General features: G+C 37.5%; 1 protein-coding gene across 1 annotated transcript; it reads right to left on the bottom strand.

The window, feature by feature from the left end:
- Positions 1–576: 576 nt before the first annotated feature.
- Positions 577–14,325, bottom strand: ENAM (enamelin). The gene is made up of 8 exons (XM_024754187.1): positions 14,272–14,325; positions 12,396–12,464; positions 12,230–12,274; positions 11,745–11,783; positions 9,521–9,793; positions 8,450–8,512; positions 6,963–7,013; positions 577–3,423 (listed from the first exon to the last, which is right to left on the bottom strand). Exons 1-8 carry the CDS (start codon positions 14,323–14,325, stop codon positions 577–579), a joined length of 3,441 nt encoding a protein of 1,146 aa, XP_024609955.1.
- Positions 14,326–14,689: the final 364 nt, after the last annotated feature.

The following is a 14,689-nucleotide window of genomic DNA, read 5'->3' as shown; positions in this document are numbered from 1 at the left end:
GGAAAAAATAGAAAGCTAAACATAGAATGGTTGAAAGAAAGAAAAGAAGGAAGGAAGATAAAAAAGGAAATGATAAAGGTAAAGAAAGAGGTAGTAGAAGAAAAAATTCCAAAAGAGAATATTAACCAGGAAAAAAAAAACCTGACAAAGACCAACATGAGAAAAAAAAAAAGTACAGTGCATTAGGGTTATATTGATGTATAGATCTCCATACATAAAATGGAAAATTCATCTGCTTTTCTGTCTTGCAAAACCAGACAATTTTGCAAGTATGGAACCTTGAGAGAAAAAGGAAGAATCGGCAAGCAAAGGGAAACTAATCCAGACAAGTGGCTTCTAAGTTTCAAGGCACTGGTGGTCATAGACTTCCTGTTTTTTTTAAGTGTGTGCTAATTGGTGACAATACTGGATCTAGCAACTCCCAGAGCCCCAACCTCCTATTGCTGGAATGGGGAAAAACTTAAGGATAACCAAGAGGGTGAGATACTTATCAAATCTTGGGGGAAGAATGTCTGGAAACCACTGTAGAATAGCAGGTATTTTCCTTCCCCAAAGAATGCTTGATTGAGATAATTCCTAGGCCTGAAGTAGTAAGCAGTCTTGCACCTGGTCCTGTGGATTGGTCCCTACTTGAAGAGAATCAAATAGAGTGTGTTCATCTCCATTAAGTGGGTCTACATTTATATTCTGAAACTGTGCCCTGGTAGCTAACTCAGCCAATGAGTTAGGAATTTCAGTAGGCGTAATTGGATCCCCATCAAATGAGCCTTGCCTTCCAATGCTAGATGGAGTTCCAGTGCCGGAGGTGTGATACTTTGTTAATTTGGAGGCAAAACATGGTAACTGTAGGATGCTAGATGGTCTCTGCTGCCTTTCACCCTCATTTCCTTGCACTTCACTTGGAATTCCTTCTGGCTTGGGACCTTCATCAGGTGTACCAATAACAAGCTGCTCAGGAGTAAGATCAACAGTTCTTTCATTGAGCTGGTTGCCTTCAAATATTTGTTCCAAAATGTTTCCTTCTCCTCCAAGATCACTTTTGAGGCAAGGTGTATTCTTTGATTGAAGGGAACTGGTTTTGGGAAAGGGCATAATTCCCCTTTGGCCCAACTGATTTATAGAATGTGGTGTGTTCCTCTTCAGAGTGGACATGTCATCTCTGAAAGGACTTGGGTTTTGACTTTCTCCAGGCAGTCTTTTCTCTGAGCTGTTTCTTTGGCCAGCTAGGATGCTTGTCGGGGAGATAGTATGTCTTACATGCTTAGTTTGACTGTCTTCTATATACACAGGGCTGGTGTCTTGGTTCTCCCCTGGTGCAAGACCAAAAGATGGAGTGTAGTCTTGTAGAGCAAGTGGATTGTCCTTGGGCCCTGTGGAGCCACCAGCACAGCAAGGGCCTCTCTGGCTTAGGTGAAATAAATGTGCTCCTTTTTGAACTGCTGGGTAACTTGGAGGAATTAAGTCTGGGAAAACCAAGTGTTCTGTCTCTGGTGAATTTAACCTAGTGATCTGCATGCCATAATTCAAATTCTCACCTTCATGCCATATTGGATTTTTCTGAAGCCCAGCTGGGGAGTCACTGGAATAAGGCTTGTTCTCCTTCTGGTATGGTGAACTAGCAGGGACTTTGTGTAAATTTGTTGGCTGATCCCAGAAATTTCTGTTAAAATATGGCTTTCTTTCTTTCTGCTCTTGGGCTTGAATCCTGTGGTCCCAGGAGTTCCAAGAAGGAAGCATAGTGCTTTCTTCTTGTCCAACGGCATTATTAGCATAATAGCCCCTGCTCTCCACTGGCCGCGGTTCAGTGGGAGCTGTATTATATGATGGGAAATTCTCATCTGGGTTCCAGGGGTAAAATTCACCATAAGGGAAATCCTTCCTGGGTTTTGATGGATTAATATCTAAGGAATAGGGAAGGTATTCCTTTGGTTGATTTGAGGTATATTGCTCGCCTTCATAGTGCCTAACTGTTGGATCTCCTTTAAAGCTTGACTCCGCCACACTCCATCTACTTTGTCCTGGAAAAGATTCATCTCCAGTTGGATCTATTGGGTCTTCTTCATTATAAGGGATTGTCTTTTTTGGGTCTGGAGTATTCATGGGATAGTGTGGATTTTCAGGTTGCCTCATTGTATTGGGAGAATCATCTCTTTCAGCCCATGTATTACTTCTAAGGTATGGTGAGTTTTCCCTGGGGTCATAGGGGATATAGTCAGGGTAGTAAACACGTCCTCCAGAGCCATGGGAAGGATGAGGTAAGTGTTCTTCATGCTTTCCAGGATCTTCCTTAAAAGGTGGAGAGATTTCTTGTTGGTTCCAAGTATTTCTTTCAGCATTAAAATGTTCCCTTGGAGGGGAAGGAAATCCCTCAGGGTACACAGGCTGATATATACTGTGCTTTAATTCTGGCTGATTAATTTCTGATTCATATGGAATTCTTCTTGGCTCCAAAATAATCCCTTTGAGCAAATTCTGGCTTTGGGTTTTTCCATTAGAATTTGGAGCTCTTCTGGAATCTCCTCTCAGGTAATAAGAGTTTTCACGTTGACCAATAGAATTAAAATTTGGGACTAGCATGTTATCCTCAGGGTGAGGCAGTTTATAGTTTGATTTATTAACTCCATAGTCTTGAGAGTTTCTCCAGGGGCCACTTGGATCCCTTGTAGGAATGACTATTCCTTCTTTTTGACTTACTGGCTTCTCTCTTGGATTTTGGATGTTTTCATTGTGGCCAACAGTACCATGTTTGGGACCCAGAGGGGCAACATTGGTTCCCACAGGGTGTTTATTTGGCCCTTCAGGCTTTCTTCTGAAATTTGCTGGATTTCCTACATAATTGGGAGAGTTGCCTCTTGCAGTGGAAGCATAAGCTCTGCGGTATATTGGATATCCTGGACGAACTGCTTGTTTGCCTTCCAAAACAAAGGAGTTCCACCGGGGACCCCTTTGAATTTGTTGATTTCGGTAAAAAGGCCCATTACGTTTGTGCCCCATAGCGGTGCCAGTAGGTCGCCATTGTCTTCCTGCAGGAAAACTACGGATGTTAGGATTTGGATAATTTTCATGAATATTTGTCTGACTTGGTCCCCATGGGGTTTGACTTCTTGGAACTCCCTGGCCTGAAACATTTACTGCAGGGCTGTTTTGAGCTGTAGTATTGCTCACAGTGTTAGACCCCTGGACACTGTTTCCTGTTGGGCTGGTGTCATTTCCACCCTGACTCCCTCTGGGATTGGGTGCATTTGACTGGGTAGAATTAGTTTCAGGAACTGTTGAATTAGCTGAAGGATCAGTGGCTGGACTTTCTGTTTTAGGAGGATCTTTTTCTTTTGGTTTTTCAAAATCTTGTTCAAACATCTCTTCTGAATAATAAGGAGGACGGCCCCCAAATCCATGATATCCAAAATATCCAAAGTAAGGATTCTGTAGGGAAGAAGATGGAAATTGACAATTATTCTTTGTTTCCCACCATGGTGCTGCTTGGAATTTTTTAAAGTGATAGTAAAAATCTTATTGGCCACATAATTTTTAAATCACCGTTGGCTACGCTTTCTTTCTTGAAATTTGATTCCTCCTTGGTTTCCATGACCCTTCTTCCTTCTGATACTCTTACTCTCTGACCATTACTTTTCAGTTTTCTCTTCCTAGGCCTGGATTCTAAATCTAAGTTCTTTTTGTTTTTTTTTTAGGATTCCATCCTCTATCCACCTTATTCTTTTGTTCTCATTTTGCACACCTGCTTTGATCAATCTATTGCAGTCCAGTTCTTTCAATACAGATACATGCCAGTGACTCCTAAAGCCATAACTCTGGCACATGATTCTCTCCTGAGGTTGAGACAGCAAGACTGCTACACTAAAGAGTTTATGAGTATCTCCAATTGAATGTACCCACACTGGACTCATTTTCCCCAAAACCTTATTCTCTAATATTCTATATCTAAGCAGAATTCACCACTATATACCCAGTTTCCCAAGTTTCCACTCTCTCCTTTATTTCCCCCAGATAATTAATGACCAAATCTTATAAAATCTAAACTTTCATCTTTGTCTCCTCCTCCTTTATCCCCAATACCCCTGAACTATTGCAACAGTTTTCTTACTGGTTACTCTGGATATAATTTTACTTTCCTATAATCCTGCCTGTCCATTGCCATCAGAGTAGTGGAGGTTGGGGGTGGGTATGTGGGAAAGTTCTGTCACTTTCCTCCTTAAATATTAATTAAAGTTGCCCTTACCTTACAGGACAAACTGTAAACCCAGAGCATAACATACAAAGCATGGTGCCAAAGAGTGGGGCTCTAGACAAATATGGGTTAAAATCCCTATTCCACCAGTACTAATAATATGACTCTGGGCTAACCTCAGTTTATTCATTTGTAAAATGGAGATAATAAAATAATATCTACCTCATAGGTTATCATGAAGATCAAGTGAGGTAACATATATAAAGCTCAGTGTCTAGTACTTACTAAGTGCCTGATAATAATAATATATTAATAAAGATAATAATAATTACTATTTTAAATAATCATCTGGCCCATAACAATTATATCCAGCCTCATTTCCTCCCCCTTGTAGTTTATGCGGTTGTAAATCACACTACTTGCAGCACTATTCACAATGACCTTAAAAAAGAAGGAAACTCTGCAATATGCACCAACATAGATGAACCTTGAGGACGTTTTGGTAAGTGAAATAAGCCAGTCACAGAAAGATGAATGCTGCATGATTCCATTTTATGAGGTATCTAAAAGAGTCAAATTCATAGAATTAAAGAGTAGAATGGTGATTGCCAGGGGCTAGGGGGAGGGGGAAATGGGGAGTTGCTAATCAACGGGCTTAGCGGTTCAGTTAAGCAAGATGAGAAAGATCTGCTGTACAACATTGTACCTATAGGCAACAATATTGTATTGTATACTTCAGAATTTGTTGGGAGGGTAGATCTCATGTTGTGTTCTTACTACAATAAATAATAATTTAAAAACAGCTACTTTTAGTTCTCTGAGTACTCTATGTTTCAGTGCCTTTGCACATGGCTTCTTCAGATTGAACTTTCTCTTTGCCTATACATTTATCCCTCCTGGAGAACTTGATTCATCTTCTGGACTCAGCTTGAATGCTCCCTTCTCTGTCCTGGTTTTCTTAGGCAGAATTAGGCTCTACTCTCAGGTGTCCCCAGCAGTATAGGCTTCTGCTTTAACAATTATCCCACTGAATTTCAGTTGCTTATTTTTCTGGGATTCTTCCACTTGACTTTCCCATGTGAAGTTTTTGAGTGAAAACATGCTTCTCATCTTTGTTTTCCCCAGTACTTAGCACAGTGGGAAGTGCTTAATAAATGTTTGTTTAATGAATGATGCAATCATCATGAGCAGTGTCAGTTAGTATGTTTGTTAGACACACGTGGCATTTAGGTCATTTAGTTTTTCTTTAAAAAAAATACAATCTAAAGAAAAAGTATTTTTATCCCTACTTGTGGATAGAGATGAAGAGACGGATGCATGAGGATATGTCTCGGACAGCATGCAGCAAATCAGGCAGTGTCCCTGAGAGGTGGAATGCAGATGTTCATACCTATGCAAATTGCCTGTGTCATCCTCCTTCACTCTCTCATGAAATGTTTGTAAAAATTTGAAGTGCCCATATTTACAATAACCAGGACATAGAAGCAACCTAAATGTCCAAAAGAATGAAATAATGCCATTTGCAGCAACATGGATGGACCTAGAGATTGTCACACTGAGTGAAGTCAGAGAACGACAAGTATCATGTGATACCGCTTATATGTGGAATGTAAAAAAAAGGGTACAAATGAACTTATCTACAAAACAGAAATAGAGTCACAGATATAGAAAATAAACTTATGGTTACCAGGGGGTAAGGGGGAGGAGGGATAAATCGGAAGACTGGGATTGACATATACACACTACTATATATAAAACAGATTACTAATAAAGACATACTGTATAGCACAGGGAACTCTACTCAATACTCCGTAATGGCCTACATGGGAAAAGAACCTAAAAAAGAGTGGATACGTGCATATATATAACAGATTCACTTTGCTCTACACCTGAAACTAACACAACATTGTAAACCAACTATAACACAATAAAAATTGAAAAAATTGAAGTGCCCATTTCCAGGTTGCATGCACTTATCTGAATAATGATTTGGGATTATTTCACAATGATATATCTGAAAGCACCTTATGCCATTACTGAATAGGAATTTTCAATGTCATTGTTTTAACAACCCGCCCCTCAGCCCCTCCCCCTAGAACTATCAGGTTTCCACATTTCACTGAGGACATATCACATATTTAGGGAAAAAGAGGAAGTACAATCTAGGGGTGGGGTACTGTGCCACAATCACTACAATGGCTTTTTTTGATGACACATTGCTAGAATATTTAAATAGTGTATCACTGCATTTGGCCCCTCTCCTAGTGTGGTGTACTAAAAAACCCATTGAATAGGATATCAGAACACTTGGATTCTGGGTCCAGTTTATCCTCTAACTCAGTAGGTAAAACTGAATAGTAATTTAGCTTCTCTTGGCTTCAATTTATTTGTACAATGAGGTCATTAGATGGTTACTTAATTTCCTTCTGGGGATAACATTCTGAGATAGATTTACTTCGTTCCTGTTGACTAGTTGTTCCATCACTGTTTAGAGTCCAGCATCAGCCTTGAGCAAAGGTTAGTAAGTTAGCCTTCTGAGAGAGAGAGAGAGAGAGAGAGAGAGAGAGAGGTTGATTTCTATACATGTAGGGGAGAAATGATATATCACATTTATTTTATTTTAGATTACTTGCTTGGTTTCACTTTTTAAAAATCACAGGTGCTTGAGCTACAGGTTCATGTGTTGGATTTTAACTTTCTTATTAGATGGGGATAAAAAAAAGCAGACTTTCATATTGTAATTCCTAATGAGGATTGTAGCTTTGCTTGTACTTACTCCACCTTCTTCGTTGCTGACTGGTGGACGTCCATAACCTGGTGGTACCCTCTGAAAGGTGAAAGACACAATGAACACAGAGAAAACCACTTTCTATGTTGCCATATGATTGTAAAACTCAAGATTTTTAAAAATAGTTCAAGTCAGCGTTAGCACTGTTGGTGGCTTTTAACTTCTGAGTCATTAGCTCTTAAAATCTAGCTATTAATAATTATGACATAACCATCAGTGAATTCTGGTAAATACAAAGCCTTCATCTGGATCCCAGGTTATCTTACAGAAAATACCACATGTGGCTGCATATCCTGGCAGTCGTCCTGCCCCATCACCAATACACACACGTGTGCGTGCACACACACACACACACACACGCACAGAGATTTGAGTGCTATTAGGATCCAAACATCTATATTAGAATATCTAATAATTGAGATTAAATAATGATGTTATTTTTTGAATGTTTACATTTAAGGTGACAAACTGACAATCCTTCCTGGATTATTACTAAAATATTTTTATAGTCAAAACCAAGGTTTATTTTCCTAATCAAACTAGAAGGTTGGGTTTCTGCTCATAGGAGGGTTGAGAAAAGCATAGTGGGAGGGTTTCAAAAAGCAATTCAGCTCCCACAGAAGTTCTACATAGATGAGATTAATAGCTATTTCAGCAAGAGAATCGTGTTCATCTCCTTTTTAAATCTTCACCTGGTACTGCCTTCATTTTCTTTGTTCAGTATTGCCAGTAAAAAGGATGTCACTCTTATAAGGAAAAAGAAATAAGAAATTTTTACTGCTTGAAATGAATTGTTCCTTGGTTATAAGAAGCCTTCTTGGCTATAGAGTTGTAGACAAGAAAAACCAATGCCATAGCTAAATGAAGAGTCATCAAATATTTACTGATGTTGTTTTTGTTAGTTTAACTGCAACTGACCATTAATATTTCTATAGTTCAATTAGTTTATTTTGCGATTCATATCTTAAATGCTTGCCATGCAATTTCAACATTATGTTTTATTTTAATGATTTTAACCTTTAAAGGATTCCTATAATTATTTTGCAAAATTCTTTACAATGAAATATCTTTGTCTAGAAATAATAAGACATTATGGAAGGATATTAGCCTAATCATGGTTTTCAAACTCCATTTTGTCCCAGTTTCCCCATTACATTAAATGAGGATAATCTTTGTGTTTTCTCATCTCTTGGGTGAGGAATAGTACTGAAGGAGCACAAGCTTTAGAAATTAATTCATTATCTAAGTTAGTAGTAGTGTTGGATGATTTAGTCTATGTTCATTTCAACAATTTGAGTAAAAAATCCAATTAAAAATTCTTTTTTTCCTACATGATTACTGATGTGATGATTTTGTTTCATATTCTCTACTGATTGGCATATGGCATTCCATTTAAAATGTATGAACTCAAATTAGTTTGAGATACAGCATGCTAATATTATTTTTCAGTTCTAGTTTAAAGGAAAAGAACTCACATGTGGAACATGCCACGGTAGCTGTTGATAGGGAAATAGCCCATTGCTAAATGGTGGGAATGCCTAGAAAGAAGAAAAGAATCAGAGTGATGTGGAAATGAGAAGAGTAAATGAAAAATGAAACAAACTTATTAAAGACAATTATTTAGAACTTGGAAGTCTACATCTTCCTTTGCATTAAACTGAATTTTTTAAGGGCAGAGATGATAATAATAACAATTAGTATTATTGAGCACTTACGTTCTAGGTAATGTGCTGAGAATTTTATACTAGTAAGCTCATTTAATCCTCACATAACTGTAGAAGATATGTGCTATTATTATTTTCATTTCACTTAAGATTCTGAGGTTCAGAGAAATTGAGTCGCTTGCCCCAAATCTCAGAGCTGGTAAATGATTGAAGCCAGGATTCAAAGCCAGGAGTGTCTTTTCATTCAAATTTGTATTCTCTACAGCTATAGTAGGTCTGATAATGAAGGCTAATTGACTCAAGACAACATTTTAGAAGCTCCATGATGGATGAGATCTTGAGAAATCATCTGCCCGTCTTCTTGTTTTAAGTCAGGACTACATTTATGCTATCCTGAAGTCCTGGAAGCAGTGTTAACTTTCAGAGCAATGTTTTAGACAGTCGAAGCATAGATCTGGAAGGGACTTAGAGAACATTCCATTTACTCATGATGAACCTGGAGCCTAGAAAGGCAAAGTGACTTGCTCAAGATCATACAACTAATAAGGGCTGGGGTAGAATTTGAATCTCTGTCCCCTGACTTTTCTGTTGGTGCTCATGTTTATACCCTGTTGCCTCTGTATTTTAAAAGGAGCTTCTCAACAGCATTTGGGTAATTTTCCATTAAATGAAGGCTAGAATAGACTTGCCAGGCAGTTTTGGGTAGGTGGTGACAGCATCACCTTGGAAGAAAGTGTCCAAACTAATGATTCTGTTTTGTACATAGCGGTATCCGTGTTGAGGAGCATTGGAGGAAGTGTGTTTGTGGGGGTGGCATGGCCCTCCGAAGCCCTCTGAGGCCATTTATGACTCTGGTTTGGAATTTTGCTGGGCAAGCCTCACCTGAGGTGTCTGGGTTTCCTCTTGGGGCTGAGTTGGGGTGAGTGATGGCTGCTTTAAAGGATGCTCTGGTAGGGGCTGTTTTAGTTGAGGCTGGTTGGGTTTCTGGGTCTCTGGGGCTTGATCAGTCTTGCTCTGGTGTTTGGGTGCTGAGGGAGATGAAGGTTTCTGTGGGCGCTTGTTGGGTGGTGGCTGAGGCCACATGGGCATCTGGTACGGCAGGAAGAGCTGAGGGAGCTGCATACCATTTCCATACAAGGGACCCAGGTGTGCCATCTGCAAGGGTAGTAAATAACAGTAAATTCACATGAGTGCTGGTACTCCAGCTCTCCTCACCCTCTCTGTCAGTCTCTAAAACTCAGTCCAGGATCTTAAAAAGCCTATGAAGCTTAAGTCAACAATGGAAGCTTCAAGCTCTTTAGCTAGCATTTTATTTTATTTATTTATTTATTGTTTTTATTATTTATTTTTTTGCGGTACGCGGGCCTCTCACTGTCGTGGCCTCTCCCGTCGCGGAGCACAGGCTCCGGACGCGCAGGCTCAGCGGCCATGGCTCACGGGCCCAGCCGCTCCGCGGCATGTGGGATCTTCCCAGACCGGGGCACGAACCCGCGTCCCCTGCATCGGCAGGCAGACTCTCAACCACTGCGCCACCAGGGAAGCCCTAGCATTTTTTAAAAAAATGCTCTCTTATACTTTTTATTTTTGTTATTTTTTAAAATTGGAATATAGTTGCTTTACAATGTTGTGTTAGTTTCCACTGTACAACGAAGTGAATCAGCAATATGTATACATATATGCCCTCCCTCTTGGACCTCCCTCTCACCTGCCTAGCTAGCATTTCTTTACATGTTTTCTTACAGAAATGAATTTCAGTCTTTCATAAAACCAAGGAAACAAAGCAAAAGGCAGAATTAGGTGAGAGATTTCAGTTAAAGAATTCAGCTTATAATTTTCTAACTCTGAAGCCCTGACTCAGATAAGAAGTATACAAGTCAAGTTACAGAGGAGTTGATATCAAGTTCACAATTCCTGTGACTTGTTATAGGCTGGATGAAGAGGAGAAAGAGCAAAAAGAAGACGAAGTGAGAGTGTTAAAAAAAAAAGAAAGTGAAAGAGTAAAAATTTTATGTGTGTAAATATCCTTATATGGGGCCTGTGCTTCTCGATTACAGGTGAATCCTCATTAATTCCGTTTTCATTATGAAAATCTCCACAATTACAAGGCTGGCAGGGAAGCAAAAGCAGTTATAATCTGAAAATGCTAATGTATGAATTGACCTCTTACAACAGTAGTTCCCATTCAAACATTCCCTCTCTGACTTAACACCAGTCTCTGTCTCCAGGCTTCATTAATCAGTCTCTCACTGTCTATGGATGATACACACACAATACCGTGCAAATGCCATGTGGATTGATGGAAGGTGAAATTGCAACTCTTGCATTAAGATGTAGGATTTCATGACAATTAAGTTGGTAAAAATTTCAAATCACTGGCAAAGTTGCTAAAACTGAGAATGAGAGTTTGAAAAGTTGGGCCTATCAAAAGATAAAGATGAGAAAATTGACAATGGTGATGATTTTAGGTGAGAGGCTTTAAAAGAGAATGACTTGAATGAAAAAGATTAAGGGAAAATTGATGAAGTCCTTGATTTTTCCCCTAAATGGGTCTCATGATCATGTTACCAAAGTCAAAAGTAACATATAGTATTATTGTACTATCATACAATTTTTTCAGAAAAATTATGCCAGAAGATTCAACTGATAATACATTCATTATTAGTTAGTTCTAAGAATTAGCACATAGTGGGAAGTATAAGCTAAATTTTAAAAATTAGACAAAAACTTATTTCATAATTTTAGTGTTATCTTTCAAGATAATCCAAATAAAACTTTATCCTCCTCCCAGTATTTACTTATGCTATTTTTTGTTCTCATTATTTGTAAATATATCTTGTATAGTCTTTTCCCAGAACAAATTTCTCTCAGATATAAAGAAGCAGTGTAATTAATAAATGCTTTTTTCTACATGAAAGTACAATATTAATGAATAAGAAGAAAATTTGGTGTAAGGGGATAGGTGAAACAATTTATTTTCCTTGAAACTCTTATAATGGTTAATTAAAACATGTGAATAATGATTGGTGTCTTTATTAGCTAAGACAAACCTTATAACTATCTGTATATAAACAAGAAATCATTAGAAATAATATAAAGCGGAACTTACAGGTGGGGAGTTCATAAAGTTGAAGTGACCATAGCGCATCTGTGACAAAAGGAATCCATTTATGTGGCACAAAGTGAAAATTTTTTATTCAATAAAATCACAAGAAGCAAGTTTCTGATTTTTAGATATAACAGTCATAATGTCTTTTACTAGTTATACATGAATTTAAAATAAGTAATGAAATTTAAAAACCTTCTATGGCACTATGATTTGAGAGTTTAAGAGGTAGAGTCTCTCTACCTCTTTCATAAGAAATTTTATATATCAGAAAGTTTTCCATTATTCTCCTTTTTATTTTTTATTTTTTGGTGGCACCTGCAGCTTGAGGAATCTCAGTTCCCTGACTAGGGACTGAATCTGGGCCTGGCATTGAAAGCCCAGAATCCTAACCACTAGGCAACCAGGGAACTCCCTAATATTCTTTTTAAATGAACTCTCAGGACAGGGCTCTGGAAAATGTCTCTCCTGAGACTAAACATACATACCTCCTCACTTTTACTGCTAAATCCAGGCATTCGGGGCCTTTGCATCTGGAAGTGAGAGAATATTTGTGACAAATTCAGAACATCAATTGAAATAAGCCCAGGAATTTCCCCCAAACTATGCAACAATAGAACATAAAGAAAAGTCCTAATTTTTTTTAATACTCACTGGCATAGCTATGGAATAACAAAGCAGACCTAGAAAAACCAGGAGAATCTTCATTTTTCCACTTGGTACCTGGGATACAAAACTGGATTTTAGTTTTGAACTGTGAAATACTTCTGCTGGGGGCACTTGGTGCTTATCCAGGCACTAGCCCACCTGCCTGTCAAGGAGAACACTGATATACACAGTGAAAGGGACTTCTGCTGCCATGTTTATTTTACATTAAGAAACTATTAGATGGTTATTACCTGGTACTGTTCTAAGCTGCCAAAAGGGTCAGTTAAAAAGGAAAGATAAAAGTAAGAGGGAGAGAGACAGAGACAGAGAGACAGAGAAAACATTGATGCTTGAAAAGATGGCTCATAGCACTGGAATGTGAAAATTAGAAATTAGGAGTTTATCTTGAAAAATATGAATATTGGTGATTTTGAATTTCTAGTTGCTAGGCTGGTTTAGAAAGTCATAGTAGTGTCTATATTCACTGTTCAGGATAATCTCAGTCCCAGTGACGGGACAATCCAAAATCAGTACTTTGAGCTACTTTCTAAGGTGCTATAGACTACATTCCATTATAAAATGTCTTGTTATATACACTGGAATGTTTTAGAATCTGTGCTTTTCTTCTTTCCGCTATTGTTGTTTCTATTATTATTGTTATTATTTAATCTTTTTACAAATCACTTCTGCTCAAGGTCTGGTAAAAGAAATGGGAAAAAATAAGAAAAACTATAAATTTATCTCTTTGTTAGACAGTTTGATTAAACATAGAGGAAAAGATAGAAACTATAGACAAATATGAAGTTCAGAGATTGTTTTCATGGATTTTATTTATCCCACTCTAGTTAATTATGCAAGGCTTATATAATTAATACTTGTATTTACATCTTTGAATAAGGTTTCTTCTAAAGCATTTACTTGGGTAACCCCTTAAGAAAACTCTTCCACTTGCATATACAATAGACAAAAATAAAGGTTTTAATCAGAACGATATATTTTCACAATTTATCAGATGCAAGACAATTCCTAGCATAGTAACCAGGATATAGACACCAGTATTTGCTCATTCCTTTTGTTTCTTTCATTTCCTGGGCATGAAATGCACCTAGTAGTGATTTGAGCCAATGCTCACCCTTCTACTTGCTTTCCACAGAAGCAATATAACTAGAGGACACTTCATCATTTTCTTAAACTGTAGGTTTAAACAGTTACCTTTTATATATCAGAGAAATTGGAAGAGTGTAATTAAACAAAGGAAGCAGTAATATGTAAATGTCTTTCTTACCAATTAAAGATTTTCAGAATCATAGCATTGTAGAGAATTAAAAATAACTGAAACTAGTGTGCTTAGTATAGGCTACAACAGCACAAGGAAGTTAATAAAGAGAATACTGGTGAATGCTTTCCTTAATCTATTTTCTAAGATTATGGCTTGAGATTTTGGGGGAAGCTTTGTATGTTTAATTTCTATCTTGCTTAATCATCCTTCTAATTTCTATAGTAGCAGTCACTGAGATTCTTGATAATGCTAAACACTCATATAGGAAGATGTGGTCCACTGCTTTGCAAATATAAAATGTCACTCTTTTTCTCTTTTATAAAATTAATATATTATGTTGGATGACTTTAAGATTCCTTCCATCTCTAAAAATTCATGATTGTATAAAAGTCTATGCTTAGCTCTTTTTTTAAATTATAATGATTGTTATGGAATACAATGACTATGTAAGTTCTTAGTTCTAACATTCCATCTGTGGTCTCAGATGCTCTTTATTCTTCTGACATATTTAAATAGTGTTTTATCCTCTCAAGTGTACTTCTGACAATATTTAGTTCGCTATGTGATCTGTTTGTATTAGGAAAAATAAATGAAAATACTCACCAGGTTATCTAGCTTAGGAGATGAAGCTTTATGCCTGCACTGCAGCAGCAACATTTTTTCACCAAAATTTTCATAAGCCTTTAAGAAAAGTATAGATTTTGCATGAGAAGAAACTCAAATATAGAAATGAAACAAATAAATGAAGAAACTAAGAGCAAAACTTCAGCTCTACCTTTATTAGAGAGTTTTCAAACTCTCTTCAAGCTTAATCTTCTGTTGCTTTAAGAGTAAGGTGAAAGCTAAATCAGAGAGAAAATGACCCAGGCACTGTATTCTGAGATACTTTTAGTGCAATGTTGACAAAACTTGAATGCTCAATGGGGACGTGTACAAAAGCCCAGTGTTAAATGAGATCTAATTAGTTTGGAAGAAAGCTTATAAGAAAAATAAATACACCAACTAAACGAAGAAGTTTAAA

Source organism: Neophocaena asiaeorientalis, unplaced genomic scaffold, assembly GCF_003031525.2.
Source record: "Neophocaena asiaeorientalis asiaeorientalis breed wild unplaced genomic scaffold, Neophocaena_asiaeorientalis_V1.1 scaffold148, whole genome shotgun sequence".
Classification (NCBI taxonomy): domain Eukaryota; kingdom Metazoa; phylum Chordata; class Mammalia; order Artiodactyla; family Phocoenidae; genus Neophocaena; species Neophocaena asiaeorientalis.
Note: the sequence above shows the minus strand (reverse complement) of the source record. Positions and strands in the feature narration are given on the sequence as shown.